The 22,676-nt window shown below is 32.2% G+C and overlaps 6 protein-coding genes and 1 long non-coding RNA gene across 8 annotated transcripts in view; 4 read left to right on the top strand and 3 right to left on the bottom strand.

Moving 5' to 3' along the window:
- Window positions 1-22,676, bottom strand: part of LOC132907266 (large ribosomal subunit protein eL32) — a 258,415-nt gene that overhangs the window by 21,665 nt on the left and 214,074 nt on the right. The window lies entirely within an intron of this gene.
- LOC132907267 (uncharacterized) lies at window positions 202-1,109 on the top strand. Its single transcript, XM_060960203.1, has 3 exons — window positions 202-597; window positions 690-881; window positions 952-1,109. Exons 1-3 carry the CDS (start codon window positions 518-520, stop codon window positions 1,073-1,075), a joined length of 396 nt encoding a protein of 131 aa, XP_060816186.1. The 5' UTR covers window positions 202-517; the 3' UTR covers window positions 1,076-1,109.
- LOC132907245 (uncharacterized) lies at window positions 1,110-4,736 on the bottom strand. The gene is made up of 6 exons (XM_060960153.1): window positions 4,336-4,736; window positions 4,151-4,268; window positions 3,509-3,865; window positions 3,148-3,426; window positions 2,760-3,058; window positions 1,110-2,684 (listed from the first exon to the last, which is right to left on the bottom strand). Exons 1-6 carry the CDS (start codon window positions 4,425-4,427, stop codon window positions 1,865-1,867), a joined length of 1,965 nt encoding a protein of 654 aa, XP_060816136.1. The 5' UTR covers window positions 4,428-4,736; the 3' UTR covers window positions 1,110-1,864.
- LOC132907255 (26S proteasome regulatory subunit 8) lies at window positions 5,205-8,341 on the top strand. Its single transcript, XM_060960177.1, has 6 exons — window positions 5,205-5,413; window positions 5,486-5,630; window positions 5,720-6,130; window positions 6,838-7,064; window positions 7,622-7,897; window positions 7,976-8,341. Exons 1-6 carry the CDS (start codon window positions 5,396-5,398, stop codon window positions 8,114-8,116), a joined length of 1,218 nt encoding a protein of 405 aa, XP_060816160.1. The 5' UTR covers window positions 5,205-5,395; the 3' UTR covers window positions 8,117-8,341.
- LOC132907242 (pre-rRNA 2'-O-ribose RNA methyltransferase FTSJ3) lies at window positions 8,762-12,180 on the top strand. Its single transcript, XM_060960141.1, has 6 exons — window positions 8,762-8,966; window positions 9,148-9,611; window positions 9,685-10,633; window positions 10,706-11,191; window positions 11,270-11,654; window positions 11,732-12,180. The coding sequence occupies exons 1-6, from the start codon at window positions 8,897-8,899 to the stop codon at window positions 11,979-11,981; spliced, it is 2,604 nt and encodes an 867-aa protein (XP_060816124.1). The 5' UTR covers window positions 8,762-8,896; the 3' UTR covers window positions 11,982-12,180.
- LOC132907265 (uncharacterized) lies at window positions 12,078-12,762 on the bottom strand. The gene is made up of 2 exons (XM_060960199.1): window positions 12,438-12,762; window positions 12,078-12,208 (listed from the first exon to the last, which is right to left on the bottom strand). The coding sequence occupies exons 1-2, from the start codon at window positions 12,722-12,724 to the stop codon at window positions 12,088-12,090; spliced, it is 408 nt and encodes a 135-aa protein (XP_060816182.1). The 5' UTR covers window positions 12,725-12,762; the 3' UTR covers window positions 12,078-12,087.
- The window catches only part of LOC132907269 (uncharacterized), a 241,955-nt gene continuing 233,661 nt past the window's right edge, over window positions 14,383-22,676 (top strand). Inside the window, exons 1-4 of one of the 2 annotated variants that reach the window (XR_009658132.1) lie at window positions 14,383-15,630; window positions 15,907-16,004; window positions 16,763-17,069; window positions 21,398-21,655. This is a non-coding gene — a long non-coding RNA (uncharacterized LOC132907269). Of the gene's footprint in view, window positions 15,631-15,906; window positions 16,005-16,762; window positions 17,070-21,397; window positions 21,660-22,676 lie in introns of both variants that reach the window. The other variant, XR_009658131.1, reaches the window with a different exon arrangement.

Below are 22,676 nucleotides of genomic sequence, written 5' to 3'. Positions count from 1 at the left end.
AATGAACTGCTTTATTCAATTAGACTTCATTATTATAATGGTCTGAATATTATGGACTGGAATGTGGAACAACAATGTTTAGACAACACATTCTCATTGACAGATGTACGAAAAAAATTATTTCCTACAAAGAGTAAACTTGATCGTGCACCAGTATTAAGTGAAAATAAATATACATCAAAAACATTGGTAGGTAATTGGTTTGAGCGTAGAGCAAGTGACATAAGCCAACCCGATGATTGGAGAACTTTATATGAGATAGATTATAAGCCTCATGTTAATAAAACTTGGGAAATAAACCAAATTGCAAAGTGGGAAAATAAACTTATTCAGGAGGTATATGAATATATATATATATATAAAATATAATGTAAAGTAAATTATAAAAAACAAATGATACATGATGTAATTTTTAAGTGACTTTTAATTTTTACAATAATACTTTGAAATACAATTTCATTGTAAGGGTTTACCTCAAGAACAATTTTTTGATCATAAAAAGGAATATTGCAGTAATATGACAACAACTTATGATTTGTGTTATAATATTTTACCAAAAAGTTTTAAAGGACCAAAAATTAGATCTTATAATGCAAGGTATATATCATTTTGTGTTAGTTATAAGTAAATTATCTCAGTACTTTAATGTTATATTTATGTTTTATAAAATTTATATTTTGTACTTGGAGACAGAGGAAATGGGTCCCTGAACAGGATCTCATGAAAAGTTTTGGTACATTAACTCAATTTGGCTTAAGAGAAGCATTAAAAGATGAATTGTATAAGAATTCACAAGAAGGAATAGCCAAATGTCAATGGTGGTCTACTTATAGGGAAGAAATTGGGGAGTTAAAGCTATTAAATATTGGACAAGATACTCAGTAAGTTATTATTTAATTTAAATTAAACCTATCAAATATATATCTTGATTTATATTTATTTTCATTGAAGATTTCACAGACAAAAAGTGAATTTTAATGTGCCAGATCTTAGACATTTTGAGCGTAAATTATCAGATTCTGAACAGTGTTTACATCCATTAAAAGTGAAAAATTCAGTGTCACATGCAAATTGAGAATATAATAATATAAAATATATTTGTCCATTAATTAATTTGTTACAAATTTTAACAAAAATGTAATATCTCGGTTGAAGATATTACAATATTTATTTTATTAAGTTATTTTAACATCACATCGTAACACAATAAACATCATATATATTCTTACAAATACACAGAACACTTTAAATTTCATTACTTATATATATATACATAACTTTTTGTGTGTTCAAACAGCTCTTTTTCGTATTCACAAATATAATAATAAAGTTAAAAAAAAATCAAATATTATCAATACAAAGTGAACGCAATTTCACATTATTCCATTAATTCTTAAATTTGTTGAATTACATATATATCTTACTAGTGAACACACACGGAGAACATTTTTTTATCACAAGGTTGACAGTTTAGAACTGCAATAATTAATTTTCCGTCAAACCAGTATTCTATTTTCCACTATTATGCGTTCAACTTAACATTATTGTTCAAATTTGATACTTTATAAACTGCGTATAAAAAAAATAATATTTATTTACAATTATTTATGTGAAATAAAAAAGTGAGTGATAACAATAGAAAACTTTATACTGGCAGTACATCGCTTATTTATAAATAGGTTGAAATATTATTGATTACTATCCATTAAAATAGGAATTTTTAAAATACTATTTTTTAAAATAGTAATCAATTGCTTGAAAAATAGTGATTAACTTAGTTTGTAACTAATAACTAAAATACATATAAATGTATGTGACAAATATAAATTTAGGAAGATCGTAAAAAATGTATGATATACCCTGTCTAACGTAACAAAGTAGTACATAATACTATTATATTTAATACAAGTGAACCACATAAAAGAACTGGTAACCAAACGGGATTTGTTACAATAGTGGCGTGACTAGGAAACGGCTGCATTTCAGAAGGACTTCTAATATCATTCATATCCATGTTTTGTCTTTGTGAACATTGATCTATAAAAGTTGGATTATTTCTTTTGTTATTTTGAGATAATAATGTTTGTGGCGTATAAAGATTGGTTGATGCAAGTTTCATTGTTTGGTTATTAATTGTTTGATTTCTTGATTCCGACAATGGAGATTGAAGACTGTATTGAGAAAAAGACCCAACAGGACTGTTAGTTTGCTTTAATGTATAACAGGATTGCGTCGCATCTGACATAACTGAACATTGATCAAACTCGTGTATGGATGGTTCTCTAGATGGGCCAAAATTAGAACCCACAGAACCAAAGCCAGAACTTTGACTGGATGATCTGGACAATGATGGTGGATCTATACCTTCCTGCCAATAACCACCAGCTATCCAGGATGTTTGCATAACTGATTTTAGTTTTGGTGGTGATAAAATATTTTTTTTACCAGCCTTTTTAAAAAGCTCGGAACTTTTTGTGCTATACACTTTCGTTTCAAAAATCTTAGGCATTTTAGTCGAATATTTTGGTTTATCTTCGCCCAATGATAATATGCTTAATGTCCTCAAACTGTCATTCAATGAGTAATTGCTCTCTATCATACTCTTCTTATATACAGGTGGAGAATTCAATACTGTATTATTATTGTTAATAGACATTGGTGAACACTGTGATGCCGCATTTGTGCTATAACATAAAAAATTATTTTATTTTTTGTTATACATAAAATTAGTAAAAAATTAAAACATTAAAATTGCTTACAATAAACTTTGGGAAATTGTAGATTTATAATTTATTGTATTTTCTGCATAAGGAGACATATAATCTTTCATTGTATTTGGTGTTAACCAATTACTGGCAGTTTTGTTTATATTATTAGCAATTTTAACATTGACATTAAGATTGTGCTTATTATTTGAAGTTGCTGTACATGAATCAAATAATACTGTATTTTTTGGAGAAGATCCAATTTTTTTAAATGACATATTTTTATTTACTTTACTTTTATAAGACTTAGGCATGACATTTATAAAGCCTATGATTGAGATAAATAATATCATCTAAAACAAAAATAATTAATGTTGATTAATTTAATATACTAAAATTTAATTATTAATGCAGTATATTTTATTTTAATTTATTAGCTTACCATATGATACTGAGTTATATATTCCAAAACAAACCACGAATTCTGAAAATCTGTTGTAATTAATTTTATGTCTTTAAAGGGTAAGAGTATAATCATACAAATCCATAAAAACATAAGTAATATATCAGAACTTTGTTTTTTTGTAGAAGGTATCCAACAGGCACAAAATTGAAAAAATAATCCTCCAATTGGGAAGAATATGAATTCCATGTTATATACTACCATAGATCCTAATATAGTTGAAATTATTCTGCATATTTGTTCAGAATATTTTGAATTCTGCAAAGAATGAAACAATTACAGTAAGAAATGCCATACAAACCTTATTATTTGTTGTAATATACTTTATTACAATACTTACATTAGCAATTATACAAAATGGTTTTTGTTTAAATAACAACATTTTATATTGTGCAAGCCATAATGCTTGCTTACATAATACGTTATTTACTGTACTTTTACATTTTTCACACAATGGGTATTGTTGTTCTAAGCTATCTTTAAACTTTTTCATTTCATATTCATAATTTCTTTCATTTTTAGGTACATAATCAGATAATTTTGATATTTTTAAACTTTCATTCATGTTACATTGTTTGCACAGACCATTATTTGCACCTTGATTGGTTGTTGTACCTTGGTTGATTGTACAATACCTTTTCATTTCATGTGAAGATGTCTTATATTGTTCTGGTATAGTATATGCATAATCACCATTCTAGAATTTGACATGGAAAAAAATATAGGAATAATATTCCAAAACATATATGGAATTGTAAAAGATATCACACAGGTAGTTTCTTATGTTAAGATATCCCAATAGCTTTAAAAATATTTAATAAATCAATTAATTCAACCTGACGAAATAATCAAAATACATTAAATATAAAATTACATTGATTTAAAATTTTTGGATATGCCATATGTATGATCTTCAACATCATAAATTTATGTATTTTGAATAATATGGTCCACTGAATATTAATTGAATAAATTGACTTACCTTAGAAAAGCCATTATATTGTTCACAATATGGACACTTCCACCAATTTAGTTGTTGCCGCCAAATCTTTATATCTTTGTTGCAAAACCAGCAATTTACTTTTATGGGCCATCTTAATCTAACATATAAAAAAAAATATGATATAATCATGACTGTAATTAGAGGGAAACAGAATAAATACTTACTTAAGTTTTTGGAAGACGGTGATGATTGTGACAACTATCAATAAAATGATGGTAAATATTGACATAAAATTGAATAATAAGTCAAATTCCATGTTTTATGTGAAGAACATATAAAAACTGAGAGCAAAGTTGATCTCCCGCCGACCGGTTAGAGTATCTTCACCTTAACCTATGCAGTCACGTGGCGTACTAAATTTTCACGTCCTACTTTATACGTTGTATATTTTGTCCTTGTCATAAAAAACACTTTCCGTCACGCGCGCTAAATTTTTTATAAAATTATAAATTAAGTAAATTGTAGCATAGTAGTATATACATTTTCCGCGTCGCCGCCTATTTTACTCCATAAATTTTTAAGCGTGTATCAAAGTATCAACTATACCCATTAGCATTCAGTCTTATCAACCTTATGTGGAAAAACATTAAATAAGTATAATTTTGGAGAAGTAAATTACTAGGCATTAAATAATAAATTTAAAGCAATATCTAATTACTTCTCGATTACTTCAGTAATATTACTCTGGAAAATTATTTGTGAGTTTGATAAATAAATAAGAAACTAAATTGAAATTATAATAAAATATAAAAAAATAATTATTTTACACTAACTAAAACTAAAATGAAGGAAAATGTATATATGAAAATCAAAATAAATATAATTTTATGAAATCATAGTCGTAAAGGATAATTTACAATGAGCGAATGTAATCGATTTATTTTGTTAAACGTTTAATAATTTGTTTTAATAAATGATATATAAGGAATTTAATTTATTAATTTAATTTAAAAATCTGTTTAAACGTATCAATACGAAATGTATCAATCGATATGAAACTGATTCTCAATAATGTTACAGCTACAGGAAGCAATTGATTCGTAACATTGAGTATCCGTACGCGGTACTACGTGATCCGTACAGTGGGTATCAATGACAAGCAATTCTTGTAATATTACATAGAAGTGTCAAGTTCTAAACTTTCTTTCTTGCTTATTTTTATAAGTAAATGGCCATATAAGATCAATTATAATTAGTAATTGATTATAAATAGTGAGTGCAACAATGACGCTCACAAATAGGGTAATTGATCGAATCTAAGCAACATGCATAATTTTACAACTATTATAGCTAGTTTTTATCCTTATATTGTAGATGGAAATAGATGAGAAATTTATTAAGGGGGAAGGTTTTAAACCGTATTACATTACTAAAATTGAAGAACTTCAATTAATTGTAGCTGAAAAAAGTCAAAATTTAAGGAGGTTACAAGCACAACGTAACGAACTCAATGCCAAAGGTATATTATTCAATTATGTTTTCATCTTTTTAACTAACTTTTATTTGTGTTTGATGCATTTTGCGATTAAAATTGGTGTTCTTTTGTAGTACGTATGTTACGCGAAGAATTGCAGCTTCTCCAAGAACAAGGATCATATGTTGGAGAAGTAGTTAAACCAATGGACAAGAAGAAAGTTTTGGTTAAAGTACATCCTGAAGGGAAGTTTGTAGTAGATATAGATAAGAATATTGATATTAATGATGTAACTCCAAATTCAAGAGTTGCGTTACGCAATGAAAGTTATACATTACATAAAATTTTACCAAACAAAGTTGACCCACTTGTTTCTCTTATGATGGTGGAAAAAGTACCAGATTCTACATATGAGATGGTAGGAGGTTTAGATAAACAAATTAAAGAAATCAAAGAAGTTATTGAGTTGCCTGTTAAACATCCTGAATTATTTGATGCTCTTGGGATTGCTCAACCTAAAGGTGTACTCTTGTATGGACCACCAGGTAAGTAATAAAGAAGCTAATTTTTAAAATCTATCTTTTTCCTTTTAATTAACATGTTTGTCGCCCAGCGTGATTCGGCTAAGTTTCCTGCGAGGCCCAAATGCGACCACTGGTATGCAGAATGTAAATAGAGCGACAAGCAGGAATTCATTGTTTATCGCCTTCGATTCATTGTAAAGAAAAGATTATTTATTTCTGAAACGGAGAAAGCGATAAGCTTTCCAGCTAGAGTATTCCGAGGGATCTTATGGCAGATACCTCAGATCTTTCATTTAGTCGAGAAGCATACTTGTGAGACGTACATCGGTGATTTTTTCATCCTCAAAATGTTCAGTAAACAACATGAAAATATATTTGAAAGTGAGGAGAGTAGTGATGATGGAGTTTATAACTATTGTTCGAAGTGCCCAAAATCACCCCAAATATGTTTGGAATGTTTTAACAAATACCATGCGATATAGAATAATATAATATATTATCCAGAATATAAATTAATAAAAAGTATGGTATAATGTGTTTTTAATATTTTTATGTTGTATATCCTACATATAATATCGTATATGTAATTAACTCGAACAAGAAGTACGTCACCATACTTCGGTGATGGGGCCCCCACGGGAGTATATCCATCACATAGATATGTGCGACGTGGCGACGAACGTGTTAAACTTAATTATATTATTGATAAATTTGCAATTTATTTTTAGGTACAGGCAAAACATTATTAGCAAGAGCAGTTGCCCATCATACTGAATGTACTTTCATTCGTGTATCTGGTTCTGAATTGGTACAAAAGTTTATTGGTGAAGGTTCACGAATGGTTCGTGAATTGTTCGTAATGGCAAGAGAACATGCACCATCTATAATATTCATGGATGAAATAGATTCAATTGGAAGTTCTCGCATTGAATCTGGTTCTGGAGGAGATAGTGAAGTAAGTTTTACGCATTTGTTTTATCGACCAGTCGCAGTGACGATGTTGTCACTAAGGAAAACTCGGTGTGGGTGTATTTTTTGTACGAAGAAAGCGGATTCGTTGCGCACACTTTTCGTTAGGAAAGTGAGGGTAATAATTCGCGATGCCCATTGTTTATAACCAATGTTAATGAATGAGAATAGGTGGAGGATGCCATCTACCAACGTGGTTGACATTGTTCATGACAAAAGCCCGCTTTTACTTTTAAGTAAATATCCGCTTTCTTCGTAATTTGTAAGAACGCATAATAAACCTAAGGATTATTCCAAGGACCATCTATAAACCGAAAACACATACATGATTAGAGATTCCTTCAAGTTAATAAAATTACTGTTAAAACGAATAAGTTGAAGAGCTGAAGTTTATAGTGGATCCTTAGGTTTATTGAGGGTCTGAATAACAGTACGTGGGCCTTTGAAGGCCAGACAACGAGGGATAGCGTACGGATATAATAGCATTAGATTTAAAAATTTTAGCTTAATAATGAACGTTTTTTATCAACTTTTGATACTTAGGTTCAACGGACCATGCTTGAGTTACTCAATCAATTAGATGGTTTTGAAGCAACAAAAAATATAAAAGTCATTATGGCTACAAACAGAATTGATATATTGGATCCAGCGTTATTAAGACCGGGACGTATAGATCGTAAAATTGAATTTCCACCTCCAAATGAAGAAGCGCGACTTGATATTTTAAAAATTCATTCGAGAAAAATGAATTTAACACGTGGTATAAATTTAAGGAAAATTGCCGAACTTATGCCTGGTGCATCAGGCGCTGAAGTGAAGGTAATTAATATAACGTTTTACAGTACGCTAAGATATATTTTTATTGTTAAAATTATCTATTTATTTATTTGTTTTCAGGGTGTATGCACAGAAGCCGGTATGTATGCTCTCAGAGAACGTCGTGTTCATGTTACTCAAGAAGATTTTGAAATGGCTGTAGCAAAAGTTATGCAGAAAGATTCAGAAAAAAATATGTCCATCAAGAAATTATGGAAGTAATTAGTTTTATCCTTCAATTCATTCTTTCTATGCCATTTCGCACTTTTTGTAAAACCATCTGTAAATTCTATATAACTTTGATTAAAATGTATACAAAACAAAGATTATAATTGTAAGAAAAAATACATTAAAAAGAGTTATTAATATGGAAGAAAATTCAGTATATCATAGTGCATCATTGTAATTAAATGAAATTACTAAATATATTAATATTATATAAATTAGTGGTGTTTGTACAGATGATTCAGATCATACAGTTGATTCTCTTTCTCAATTTTAAACAGCTTGTTTTTCTTGAAAATATACTATTATCTATAGTCTATCCAACGTGGTGGGGCAATAAACATAAACGTGTTACAATCCTTGTTTATGTTTATTGTGTGACAATGACCATACCCAAATCCATGTTATTCCACTACCTAACAGTGAAACGTTAGGCTTTAACCTGACGTTTGCACATGGCCAACATAAAAGAGCTGCAAGATCCGACTACGAGAGTAGTCTTGGATTTGTCTTGGCCGTGATTTGAACAATTATTTTAACTTCGCTACTTTACGAATTTTATGTGACAATTGCCTCATCTCGTTAAACAGACTATAGAGATTTATTTCTTTTTGTGTATCCTTACTCCTAAATTTTTCGCGTGTGGTGGCATCTAGCGCTGTAGTACGACACGTTACAGTACGTTTCCGTTTCAGTTCGTTCGTACGTAAATAAGCTACGAGCTTTGAATTAAAGTAATTTTTCTATAAAAAGTACAACAGTTTATTACAATTCAAAATGGGTGGTAAAAAAAGAAAAATTGGAAAGCAGAGGAAGGATAAATTCTACCAATTAGCAAAAGAAACTGGTAAATATTTAAAAATAATATTGTTTTATAAATGACATAACGGTTTAAAAAATTAAGCTCTTTCTTTATTCAATAAATGATTTGATGTGAAATATTTAATGTTGAATGTGATTTACTTTTAAAGTTTTATTTCATTATATATTATTTATAAGTAGCTCTTTTAATAGGTTATGTTTTATAGGTTATAGATCACGTGCTGCTTTTAAATTAATTCAGATGAATCGAAAATTTGAGTTTTTACAAAAATCCAGAGTATGCATAGATTTGTGTGCAGCTCCTGGAGGGTGGATGCAAATCGCTCGAGAAAATATGCCAGTATCTTCTGTAGTAATAGGTGTAGACTTGTTTCCCATAAAGCCCATTCCAGGATGTATTAGTTTAATTGGGGATATAACAACAGACAAATGCCGTGTATCAATATCACGTGAATTGAAAACTTGGAAAGCTGATGTTGTACTTCATGATGGAGCACCAAATGTTGGTAAAAACTGGCTCCATGATGCATATCAACAAATCGTCTTAACTCTAGCTGCTCTTAAAATGGCAACACATTTCTTACGACCTGGTGGTTGGTTTGTAACTAAAGTTTTTCGTTCAAAAGATTATAATGCACTAATTTGGGTGTTAAAGCAATTATTCAGAAAGGTATGTATAATATTTTTATCATAGAAATATAATTTTCATTATGTTAACATTGAATTTCTATGTTTTATTTAAGGTGCATGCAACTAAACCAAAAGCATCACGTGCAGAATCTGCTGAAATTTTTGTTGTTTGTCAGTATTATATTGCACCAGATAAGTTAGATCCTAAATTTTTAGATCCAAAATATGTTTTCTCAGAATTAGAAATTGAGCCCAAAAATAAATTAAATATATGTAATCCTACAAAAAAAAAAGATAAAGTGGAAGGTTACCCAGAAAATGATTATACTTTATATCATAAGCTATCTGTTAAAGACTTTATAGCACATGAAAATGCTGTGGATGCATTGCAGAATGCTTCTGAAATTGTTTTCGATGATGAAACAATAGCAAGTCACGAGAAGACGACCAAGGAAATTAAAGAATGTTGTAAAGATATTAAAGTATTAGGAAAAAAGGATTTACGAAATTTAATTAATTGGTGGAAAGTAGTAAAGGAATCTTTAAAAGAGAAAGAACCAGATGAAAATAAACAAAATTTGCCTGATGAAGCAACGAAAGCACCACCTATGAGTCAAGAAGAGCTGGAAGATTTGGAAGATGAAGAAATTAGAAAACAAATAGAAGAGCTTAAAAAAGAAGAAGCTAGAGGGCTTAAACGGAAAAGGAAGAAAGCTAACAAAGAAAGACAAAAATTAAATGAACGATTGAATCTAAAAATGATTCATAAAGGAAATGAAGGTCCTATATTAGAAGGAGATAATATGTTTAGTTTAAAAGACATTAGGACACATCAACAGTTAGAAAATATAATAGATCAGGATCCTGATCGAGTAGCAGAAAGTGATGTAGATTCAGATGCAGAACAAAGAAAACCAAAAAGTGTTAGGTATAATAAGGATGAGGGACATTTAGATAGCTCAGACTTATACTATAAAACAGAAGATAGTGAACCAGAGGATTCGGGTGATGCTTCAAGTGATGCTTCAAGTGATGATTTAGACAGCAATAAGTCAGGCTTAGGTATTTATTGTTTATATAATTTCTTTTTATATTTGTAAAAGCTCGTAATATTTTTACACAAATGAATTTTAGGTTTAAATGAATCTGACGACGACGACACAAAGAAAGTTTCAAAAAAGAGAAAAAATATTGATGAAGATGCAGAGAATCCTTTATTAACTGATTTAGATCATAGGGACAAGAAAACTAAAAGAATTCACAAAGCAGAATTATGGTTTGAGAAGGATATATTTAAAAACTTAGAAGTTGAAAAGGATGAAGATTTTGAATTGGATAAAATGGTCGAGGAATATAAAAAGAAAGGGGGTCGTATAATAGGACAAGACGGTTCTATTGATAGTGATAAAGAAAATAAAGTAAAAAGATCTAAGAATATAAAAAAAAAGAAACAAGGAGATGACGAGGACAATGACGAGGACAATGACGAGGACAATGACGAGGACAATGACGACTATGATAGTGATGATACAGACTCTGATTATGATGTTGATAAAATGGTTTCAACTACAAAATCTAAAAAAGATAAAATTAGCGGCAAAGATAATCTTCAGGCGACTAGTAAGTATATTACACGAATGTAGAATAGCTTTATGTAGTAAATATAGAACATAATGTAATTATATATATAATATATAGGTGCAAAATCAAAGAAAAAAAAACGTTTATCAGAAGAAGATTTAGCATTAGGATCACTATTAGTTCAAAGTAAAAAAACTCGGAGGGATTTAGTCGATTCAGCTTGGAATAGATATGCATTTAATGATGAAAAATTACCAGATTGGTTTGTACAAGATGAAGAAAAACACATGAAGAATGTGATGCCAGTACCTAAGGAACTTGTTGATGAATATAAAAAACGTGTTGAGGACTTAAATGTTAGACCAATCAAAAAAGTAATAGACGCAAAGTCAAGGAAGAAGCGAAGAGCGTTACGTAAATTAAAACAAGCAAAGAAAAAAGCGGAAACAATAATGGATAACGCTGATATTAGCGATAGAGAGAAAGCGAAACAAGTTCAAGCGTAAGTACAAGTTTTTGATGATAATACCAATTCAATTTGTATTTCTGTATCGTATATGGTTATTATTCCTTTTGTAGATTATACAAGAAAGCCCATAAAGAGCCGAGGAAGAATGTTACTTACGTAGTGACGAAAAAACATATGGCACAGAAGAAAGCGGCAAGACCACCTGGTATTAAAGGACGTTATAAATTGGTTGATCCGAGAATGAAGAAAGATTTACGTGCGGCGAAAGCAAAAGAAAAAACTAAGGGACGTGGAAAGTCATTGCGTGGAAAACCATCTCAAAAGAAGTTTAAAGTTCAGAAGAAAAGAAAAACAAAATAATTTATTTTATGTACGATACAAAATGATTATATAAATTTATTATCTCTAATTTTCTCGTATTCCTAAACTTTTTACAACAGTATGACAGAACACCGAAAAACAGATATTACCTTGCAATATTTTTGTAACAATGTAAATAGTGCATTTTGTACATAAATACAAATTGCGTATATAGTTTACACAACCATTTTTGTACATATATTGTATATTTACATTTATTGACACATCTGCAAAGTTAAGTAAATAACTAAGGTTCGTAAATTGTGAAAAAATTTTATAAATAAATTTATCAATATTTAGGAAATACATTTAGAATTCTTTTCAAAAGAATAAAAGAAAAAGAAGATAATATAAACGCAGACATTTATTCTGAGATGAAAGAAAAATGATGCCTAATATGATTTATAAAGTGATGCAGCACGAGGCTAAATGATATAGATAAATTCCATTACTCACCTGTCCAGCTGCGTAAAGACTCCCGCTATGATCAACATGGTATTACATTTCCCCTTCTCTATATTTCCACTGCTAACGGCACCCTTCCTGGGTGTATTCCGTGCATCGAACATTCTGATGCAATCGTGGCTGCGTAGCGTCGGGACGCTGCGGTCGATGTCAAGGACAAGGCCGATGGCATTTAGAAAGATCGTTTTACGTCGACGTTGTTGCAATGAAAGTGGCGTCGATGAGACTTTTTTTGGCTCGCCGCCAAAAATCGCATCATCGCCTTCCGGCTTCATCATTGGTGTTAGTTTCTAGAAATATACATACATGTACATACATGCAGTATGATTTACTACTACGATTGTTCTCTATTTTTTCTCTATTTGCTGTGTTGTTGGTATTGTTAGAAAGTGTTTTATTATTTAATAATTTGTCTTAATTGCCAGGAAATTGAGGAAATATTAACGATGATATAACTACGCAGAGGCGACCCGTTGCAGCGGTCGATGTCAAGGCCAAGCTTAGTAACACATAAATTTCATAATACGATGAAATTCAGTATCTTTGGTACATAGCGAATACATTGGAAGTAAATAGATTGTAATTACATGTTTCTATGTTTCTCTAAAAGGTTTTACATATATGATTTTATTATACCTATTGAAAAATATAACTTTTAAAGCATTTCAAAATATTATTGCTAACAAAATCCGATTTCCATTTCCATGAATATTTTAAGAGATAGAGAAACCATTAAATATTATGTACTTATAAAAGTTAATCATTTATATTAAAACGTTTATCGTGGGAACGTATTTTCTTTTTCGAAGAAATTGTGACATTGGGATTTTATTAAAACACGTTTATGATCTACGATATTAGAGCAGAGGTACGTTTAATATGAATTACAATTGTGATAGCTGCTTTTGCATTTGTTGATTTCTGCTTATATTCGTTACTTCCTCGAAGACAATTTTAGAAAGTCGTAATCAGTTTAATTTTCAAGGACGCACCGATATATCTCGGGCGTGGTAATATCCACTTGTTCTAATTTGCCTAGCGCGAGCCAAGCTTGCATTCGGCGCCAAACACTTGTAGGCACTGTGACGATGCTCGTAAATCTTAAAGATGTACTGGCGCCAACGTTGATGACTTTTAGAAGAACTGTTTCTAACTTTCGATTTTTAAATCACCAGTAAGTATGTCTTTATCATGGAATATATATGCGTTTCACTTCGTATATTATCAAATGTATATTATCAAAAGTCTTATTCCAATTGCTAAATTCTTGTAACTCTTCGTTGCATCTCCATGTTAATAGAGGTTAAGTAAATTATTTATGTATAAGAAAAATTGTTCACGTACATATATTACGAAACAATATTCTAATTACGGTTAGGTTATCGACTTTTTTAATTGAATCATTTGATAACATTGAATGTATAAGTTGAACTTAGTAAATTTCGAAAATTCGAGTTAAAATTATGAATAGAAATTGTACCAGAAATACCTACAATTGAAAAATAGGCTATAGTGTAACGAATGAGAAACATGTTTACTGAAACGTGTTTTTCAACAACACTATCGGCGAATAATGTTTCATCGCTTATCATGATAATTATGACAAGGAACGTGTTCGATTTTTAGAAATATTAAGTGTCGATAAAATGTTGTTTTTGGTACTGGTATTTACTCTTTTTTCAGTAGTATAAACAATGACCAATTGACGTATGTTACTCGATCAGGTCAAGTTTCCTGGCTTAGGCTCTTTTATGAAAGATTGTCGGTGTGTCTGTGTATCTTTACGCGGTTGGCGCTTACGTCAAGGGCGACCTCGACTTTCCACCGTCTCTAATCTGTATGAGGATCATTTGCGAGACAAGCATTTCATTTTCACTGTGTGTAACACTAGATATAAGCCTTAAGACTTTGTAATCGAACACTTCATTTTCTCTTCTATATTGTCAATTCACAAAATTCATAAAAGAAGTGAATTCATTAAATGTATCAGATAGGAATCTCATTCAGTTTATTGCTCTATTCTTATTTATTTTGGCATTTAATTAAATAAGCTTGATTAATGATTAAGTTTTATTTGTTTACCTGTTCTAATTTTGAAAATAAAGTAAATATTCTGCAAATTATGCTCACATTAAAGCTGATAGATCATTATGATTATTTTGGTTAATATAAAAGTTTTTACTTTTTACTACCATATACATCGTCTCAAGCCTTAAAACCTAAAATTGCCTAATATCTAAATGCAAAGATTATCTAACTATGTATAAAGAAATATTAAAAATCAACCTACAGATGCTTTAGTTATTTATAGTACAAATCTGTTACAATAAAATACAATCAGATCACTTGATTGTGGTTTCAAGTGGCAGGAATCTGAAACTTCCTATATAGCAGTAATATCGTTTACATATTCGTCCCTTTGAAAAGGTAAATGATATATTGGAATTCCTGTTGCAACTTTTCTTGTTATTTCTACATGTAACCTTAGACCACAAAACCAAAAATCGAATGAGTAAAACGCTGAACGAAAATGGAAATGGGGTGATTGATAGTAAAAGTAAAAATTGCGAGCATAAGTATATGAACCGGAACGAATTGGACAGACGTACATAGTGAGACCGAGATATAGGGGAAAAAAGAGAAAAGTTACGATGGTAAGGGTAGATGCAGTGAGACAAGAGGTGACGCGCGGTACATAATTGAGAATCGTTAACGCGTCCTCGAGGGAGATCGAGCGGCTGGATTTTGCTAGGTCCTCTCTTACTCTCCGCCGCCGTTACCATCAGCTTGCCTGCCTCTTCTCGTCCCGGCTTCCTAGCCACGGTGTTGGTGACCTTCAACCGATCAAGAGTGGATGGACCTCGTTGGCCAGCGGGCCGAGGTATAAGGTCAAGGTTGCTATCGTCGGTGTGCACGGGATATGCGACCTCCGGGATATGCATCGAGCGAGATGCGCGCGCAATCAGCGCATGCGCGCCGCCAGCCGGCTTGTCGTGCGTCGCAGCGTGTCGCGCAAGTCATTGCCAAGGTCTTTGCTGGTCACGGGCAAACCGTTATAAGTAGCGATGGACACGAACCGAAATGCAATTTTTAGACTATATAATTAATATATATATCATTAAATACTTTTAGAATATTGGTTTGAATTCGATAATTGGACAAATTATGAATCTGTATTGTACATGTATGTATATTTTATGATTTTGGGACTTTTTACGAATGACGCTATTAAGTTGTTATATAGGTTATGAATGAATTTGTTAATTAAAATATTCAAATATCGATTGATTATTACTAATGTATTTATGTATAGTATGATAGCGTAATAAGATGTATATATTTCTAACGACAAATCAAATTCGTAATAAAACAAATATATAAAAAATTAATGTTAAGTTTGCTCACGCTGAGTAAAGTTATTTTGAAATTTGTATTGTATTTGCTCTAATTAACTTTGCAGAACTTGAATTTGGTACAAGATCACGAGAATTTCGATCCCATCGCTAGTCGTATGTAGCCGGTTGAGACTGATGCAAAGCCGCCGATGATTTTTCCAGGGTAAGCTGTACTATTAACGCCTATTACGCCTAGAACATTTTTTACATTGTGACATGAGATTAAAGTTCTAATTAGAATCGCTAAGAGTTATTGATTACTGATTAACGCAAAAAATGTCACAACTCATTAGGACACAGAAATAAATGAATAATGAATAAATTAATGTTTTATTGTATTTATCTTTTTTTATATTTAATTAAATAGTACTCCATGTGGTGATCCCAGAATATGAAAAGCTAAATATTGTATCAACTTTTTGTCACATAAAAGAACATAAGGAAAGGGATCTAAATGTTTGTGGTAGGTTTCTACCTATAATGTAGGGTGACAAAGTACATATCAAGCTTTTACGAGTTTTCTCGTGAAGTGGGAACTACTTCCACCTCTGGGTAATATTAGTCTTGAGCATGCTACCATCTGTTTTCTGATGTAACCTACTTATATCTACGTTATAGAATACATTCTGCAATGTATATGGTGCTCGAATGTGAACTTGCGTAAATCTCTTATCGATAAGAAACGGAGTATTGCTCTAGTTCTTTTATCTTATAGAAAATATATTGGAATATATTTTTCGAAAGAAGCATATTTAATATATATTTTTCCAAATGCGTTATGAGCAGGATATTTCAATAGAATAAAATTTCCAAATTGAAATTATAAAAATCAGAAAATCAAAAAATTTATAAAGAAACGCGTTGCTTTGAAAAATTTAGCAGTTTGAATTGTCTATGTTTCCTATTTTTTTTAAATTGTAGGAAAAAGCAATCATGAAAGAAATAAACGCGCGCGTCGCGACGCCTGCGTCACTACACCCGGCGTACATCCATGGCCAAGGTTCTCCCCGGTCACGGGCAACCCGTTATACGTAGCTGGGAGCCAACACTTGCCCGAGGTCGTCCATGACTGTCTTATTCGCCCCAAGGCTTGGAAAAAGTTGATCTCAGGAAGATCCACCTAATACGCTATGAAAATATACAACGTAGAGATGAACGTTATTTTTATGCATACAAATGATTTTACCTTGAATTAAAACATTCAAAAGAAGAACTTTATACGTTAAAGGTAAACAAGAGTTCAATTATGATTGAACGAATACAATATTTGCTTATAGGTTATGTAAATCATCTAAATTTGGTTGAATATGAAAAATAGTTTTGTAAATGTTTAGCTAGAACGAATAATTTAGAACGTAACACTCTTATATCGAATCATTTTAGCCGCTCAAGTAGTTCTTTGTACCAAATCACTAGGTTCCAACTCGATTAGTGTTAATTAGCGTTATTAATGGGATCTTACACGTTGTGCTCGTTGAAAGTTGAGTCAAGGACGGATTACTGTTTAAGGATGAAAGATTCCCTAATAAAAGGTGGCTTTATTTGACCCATTATCCTCAATAGACAATTAATTTGTCCTATACATTAACAAGAATAAGCGAATTTCTATGTTCAAGAGTACAAGTTGCGTATCAACAACTCTAATTAGTGAAATAAATTCTGCATCTAACTTCAGAACAAGAAATGCTACATAAACTTTTTCAGTACTAAAAGAAGTTTACATTCTTGAAACAATTTCAGTAGGTGATATTTATACTCTATTACCAGCCAATTAGATCATGATCAATTTTTAATTTAACTTTGAGTAGCTTCAAACGTGTTCTTATTAAATGATAAATATTCCTCCACATGTTAGTAAAATCAGAAATCTATCAATATTTTCTCTGTGTTTAGAGTTAAAGATGAAATTCATATATATATATTGCAGGATACAAAATATTAAAGCAAACGAATATTTAGTCGTACCAGGAAGTTCTCTTTTGAAGATTCAGTTTTACGAGCTATAAGAAGTAAGACGAGAGAAGGCCTAGTGGAGCGAACTAAAAGTAAATTCTCTTTCATGTCCTTAGATTTCTGGTTATTTTCTTCTCTTCTTGGAATGTATTACCGGTACCCATCCTTTTCTCGTGATGGAACAGGGTTTGGGAGTTGATGTTGGCTCGTCCGGGGGCGGAAAGTTCAAGGTTACCACGTCCAGGTCACGTCCGGGCATGCTAACCCAAATACGATTACGGTCTGAGTACAGTGGAGAGTCGAGACAACAAACTCGAGATCCAGTTGGAGTTTGCTAGGCCAATGGAACAAGGATCTGGTCCAATTCCCCTTTCAGGATTACACTCCTGAGCGGGCCTGCGGCTTCCTTGGTCTTCCGGAATGTTTGAAAGATATCGCGTATCGTGTCGCCGTCGATGCTATTAGTTCTGCGAAAACCTTTAATCGCGTGGGGAAAACTGGACTGTTTTCGTAATCCGATGAAACGTTCGTACGTTGTGACCCGACCTTCTTAACTTCGACGTTGCTTCTTCTTATTTGCAGATATTTTATTAAAAGATAGCTCCTCTCTTCTTTTTTCTTCATTTTGTCCATTTTTTTTTTTAAAGGCCTGTTTGTTTTTCGCTCGCGTTGTTTTTCACATGTAATCCGACGTTCTTGCGCGCCTGTGTCAATTTATCGCGCGCATTTCAGATATCTTCCCGATTACGAAATTAACAGCGAAATTACGAGCCGATTAAAATTCTGGCACCGCTTTTTAAACGCGCTCTCGCGGTTGATTGCGATTCATGTAGTTGCATCATACCTGAAAGAACAATAATACGTAGTAGCTGTAGACTGTTTGATGTCGATTACCTTGAACAAGTAGAGTCCCTGTATATTATGGATACAATTTCAGTCTTTTAGCTTGCTAAATTAATAAAATCATCTATTGTGATACGTTGTTATTATTAATCATCACGATCGATGAGAAGCATTGAACGTACATTCATTAACTGTTTAGATTCGAGTTAAATTTTACTTATAGACAAATAGAATCTTTTATTGTGTAAATCCCATTTTCTTGTGACATTCGATCTTCAGATTCTTGTAGTTAGCATTTGAACCATTTTACCAATTTCTATCTTTTTTATGATTATATGCCATAATATAAAATTTTTATATTTTGCACGTATCCATTTGTGATGTATACAAAAGGATGCAATGCGCCGCAAGTTATCCACGTTGTTATTGCGCTTTGTCACGAGTATTATCGCCTCGTAATAATGTCACTAGGACGTCTCATTATGAAACACCCACCAAACACGCGATTTTCTGGAAAGAAGCGAACCAAATGAGAAAATATTCTTGTTTATAACTTCCTCGAATTTTATCATCTAACACGTGCTTCGTTATAGATGTTCATATAGTGCGACATTGTTGCTGATGTCACCATCGACACGTAATAACAATTAACGATTCTATGGAATCATTTGAACGTCGAATTAAAATTACAAAATTTTTGTTATTTCCCGTAGCTACATAGGAAATGTTGCAACATTCATAACTTCATAATCCTATTATGATAATACAATTTTATGTCATTAATAATGGCTCCCTTATTGCTAATGGGAATCAATGAAATTTCATTTCTTTCATAAATTTGCCTATCGACTCGTTTTTTCTCGATTTTTATCAAAGTGATTTCAAGGAGTTTTCTATCTAACAAAACCGACACGTTTCATTTTCAACGGATTACGATTCCGCAAGTGAATGGAAGCTCCGCGAGTGGCTTTCCATTAAAATAGCCACAGTGGTTGATCAATCATGGTTGGTTTCACAGGAGGCAAAGTTTGTTCGCAGATTTCTCTACCGACAATCGTACCGCTTGTCTACCATCCGATTCACGTTTCTCCTCGGAGTTGGGAAATACATTCGCTCTCTTTTCCTATTTTCCGCGTGGGACGTGCATTCAAGCGCGTCAACCTTGAACTTCATTCGCCTCTTCGTTTCTCTCTCTCTCTCTCTCTCTTTTTCCTCTTTAACTACCCTGTCCTGTTCTTTTTCGCTATATCTCTCTTTCTCTCTCTCTCCTTCTCTCTGGTTTTCTATAAACAACTTTTCTATTTTTCTCCACTCTCTTATCTCTCTATCAACGCGCGCCGTTTTCCTCTCTCCTACTCTCTTTCGTTTGATTCACTGACGTCACGGCTATCGACCCGAAATCCCAAGACTGGGTCTGTGTGTTTATACTTGCATACACGTGGAGTATTCGCACGTGTACGTTTCTTCTCATACGTTCTACCATTTAATGCATCTACTCGCATATGGACTCATGATTCGCGTGAATCACACGCACATTTTCGTTATGTTGTCGGGGAGTACATTCGCGATGCCATGGGACGATATCGAACCGGTTTGTCATTAACAGGGTTTACATGGAATTTACAATTTCATTTCGTAAGAATAAATTATTCTGTCATTCGGTTGGAATACGTAGAACGATTGATGATAGCTGTTTGCGACTATGTCGTTGATTGTAATTGTCATAATACTGAAGAATTACGCTTTGACATTGTTTCAAAAGTCTTAAGAAATTAGCTACTACAAGAAAAGTTGGTTCTCTCTGTTACAAAATATAACTTCTATCAACAGAGATTTCAGAAATCCAAAGAAGTTAAATTCTGTAATAAAAGTTTGTCCACTTTTGTTTTACAAGAAAGAGGAGATTAAATTCTATTACACTATCAATTACATACATCAATTAGAATGATATAATATCAATTAATACATATGTTGTAATACTAATAAGAATTAATAGATCGTGATAGCCTCGAGAATATGCATCAGTGGAGAGTGATAAAACGATGTTTCAAAAGTCGAAGTAATTTCCGAGATTGCAAGCTAAAACTTCTTTCTTTGCCTACAAAATTCTCGAGCAATCTGAACGATTGAACGCCGCGATACAATCTCTCAAATGACATCGGCTGTAGTTTCACTCTTTATTACCTTCTTCTTGTATACACGTACTTATTCATATTATGGTACAAACTTTCAACAAAATTTACAGCAAAATCTTCTGGAAAAGTTCTTTATCTCTAGACTATTTTGTTTCTAAGATACATACGAGATAATAAGGATTTTTCTAATCTCGTAACAAGACTATCATTATTAGTTCAAACAACGATATCTATGAATATGAATCACTTATTCGATTTTAATATATCATTCCTAAACAAATAATTAAAATTAATGTACGATCATATAAGATCATGATAAATATTTCTTATAGCCATCAGTTTCTCGTTAATTTATACATTTTATCAATATTTATGTGTTTTCCTTATAAAATGTTTAAAGTCATAAAAGATATAACTTAGAAAAAAACGAAGCTGGCACCCCGCTGGGGGTAGCCACCCACATGCTATATTTATTTTTATTTTATTTTTTTTTCTTCACCAATAAGATATAACACTTTACCAAATGTCCATAAGGACAAATTGTAAAAAACCAAAATAAAATAAAAAAAAAAAATGTTTAAAGTGTATGATTTTCTCTGATATACTTAGCTATGTTTAATTACAGGTGATTCATCGAGGTAGCCGAAATTTGGAGCAGTTTCTACATTGCGTTATGATTAATTTTTGTTGACGCGCGTACGTGCTTCAACTAGACGTCACGTCCTCGTGACCTGTATGCAGCTGTGTGCATATAGTGTACGTCTGTGTAAGCTCATGTACGTCGTATCGAGACACGTCAAGGCCAGGACCGTAGAAGTGAGGATTCACGATGGAAAATCACGATCACGACGACGGAAAAAGTGGAGCTTCCTGCAAAATTCAGGTAAGTATAATAATCGCTCTTCGCAATCATCATGAACATTAGTGTTTGACCTAACATTTCATTAATATACGTAGTATGTAGTAGTATGCGTGTATATTTATTACGTATTGTATTTTCCGATGTATGAATTAATCAAAAGATCATATGTACAATTAATTTTATAAATCGTTGGGCTCATTTAGAAACTAAATTCTGCCTCCTAAACGGACTGGAGTGCAACTGGAGATTTCATGCTTATGATTATTACCAATTATAAATGTATAGATTACGAATCTGACGAATCTCAAATTAAATAACAGCGTGATTAGGAAGAATCAGGGTATCGAGGATAATGGAGTAATATTCTAGTAACACAGCAATTGCATTAAACCCATTGGTTTTTCCTCTTTTCGTGGGTTTTATTCTGGTTACCGCTGGAAATTCCGTTTTCGACATTAACATAAAATGTAATTTGAGCGTACAATCTTAGCTTGTGTGATCGGGTAACAAAGGAAAGATAACGAATAATAGTCGTCAGCCGTTTTAGACGACGATCGTAAGAATGTGAAAAGTTCAATCGTACATTCAGAATGATCTCGTTGGTAAGAGGTAGACTGGCGTCAACTGAAAAGCCTATCTTTAATGATCAGCCTGCGGTAATGGCCCATTGTAAAGTGTAAGTCAGGTGCGATAGCGATGTGTGTGTTAAGTGTCCTTGACATCCGCGTCCTTGTCAAGAATTTTTCCGCATTCGATTGTTGTTCCAAGCATGCTCCGCGAACTGCAAATAGAGAGGAGGGAGAAACAGGATAGAGAGACGGAATCCGGAAAGTAGAAGAAGACGGAAAGATCGGTTGTTGAATGGTGGACGGCACTCGACCTTCGTTGGGAACTACCTACATGGTAAAAGATAAAGCAGACAACCAGGCAACACGTAGAGAAGCTATACAGTGCGTCGCAAAAGTATTTGAACACCTATAGAAATGTTTTCTGAATATATCAAGTAGTTTGAATATGAGAAAGTTACATGCAACGTACATAA

This window comes from Bombus pascuorum, chromosome 5 (genome assembly GCF_905332965.1).
Source record: "Bombus pascuorum chromosome 5, iyBomPasc1.1, whole genome shotgun sequence".
Classification (NCBI taxonomy): Eukaryota; Metazoa; Arthropoda; class Insecta; order Hymenoptera; family Apidae; genus Bombus; species Bombus pascuorum.
The sequence above is the reverse complement of the archived record's forward strand: the minus strand, read 5'-3'. Positions and strand labels throughout refer to the sequence as shown.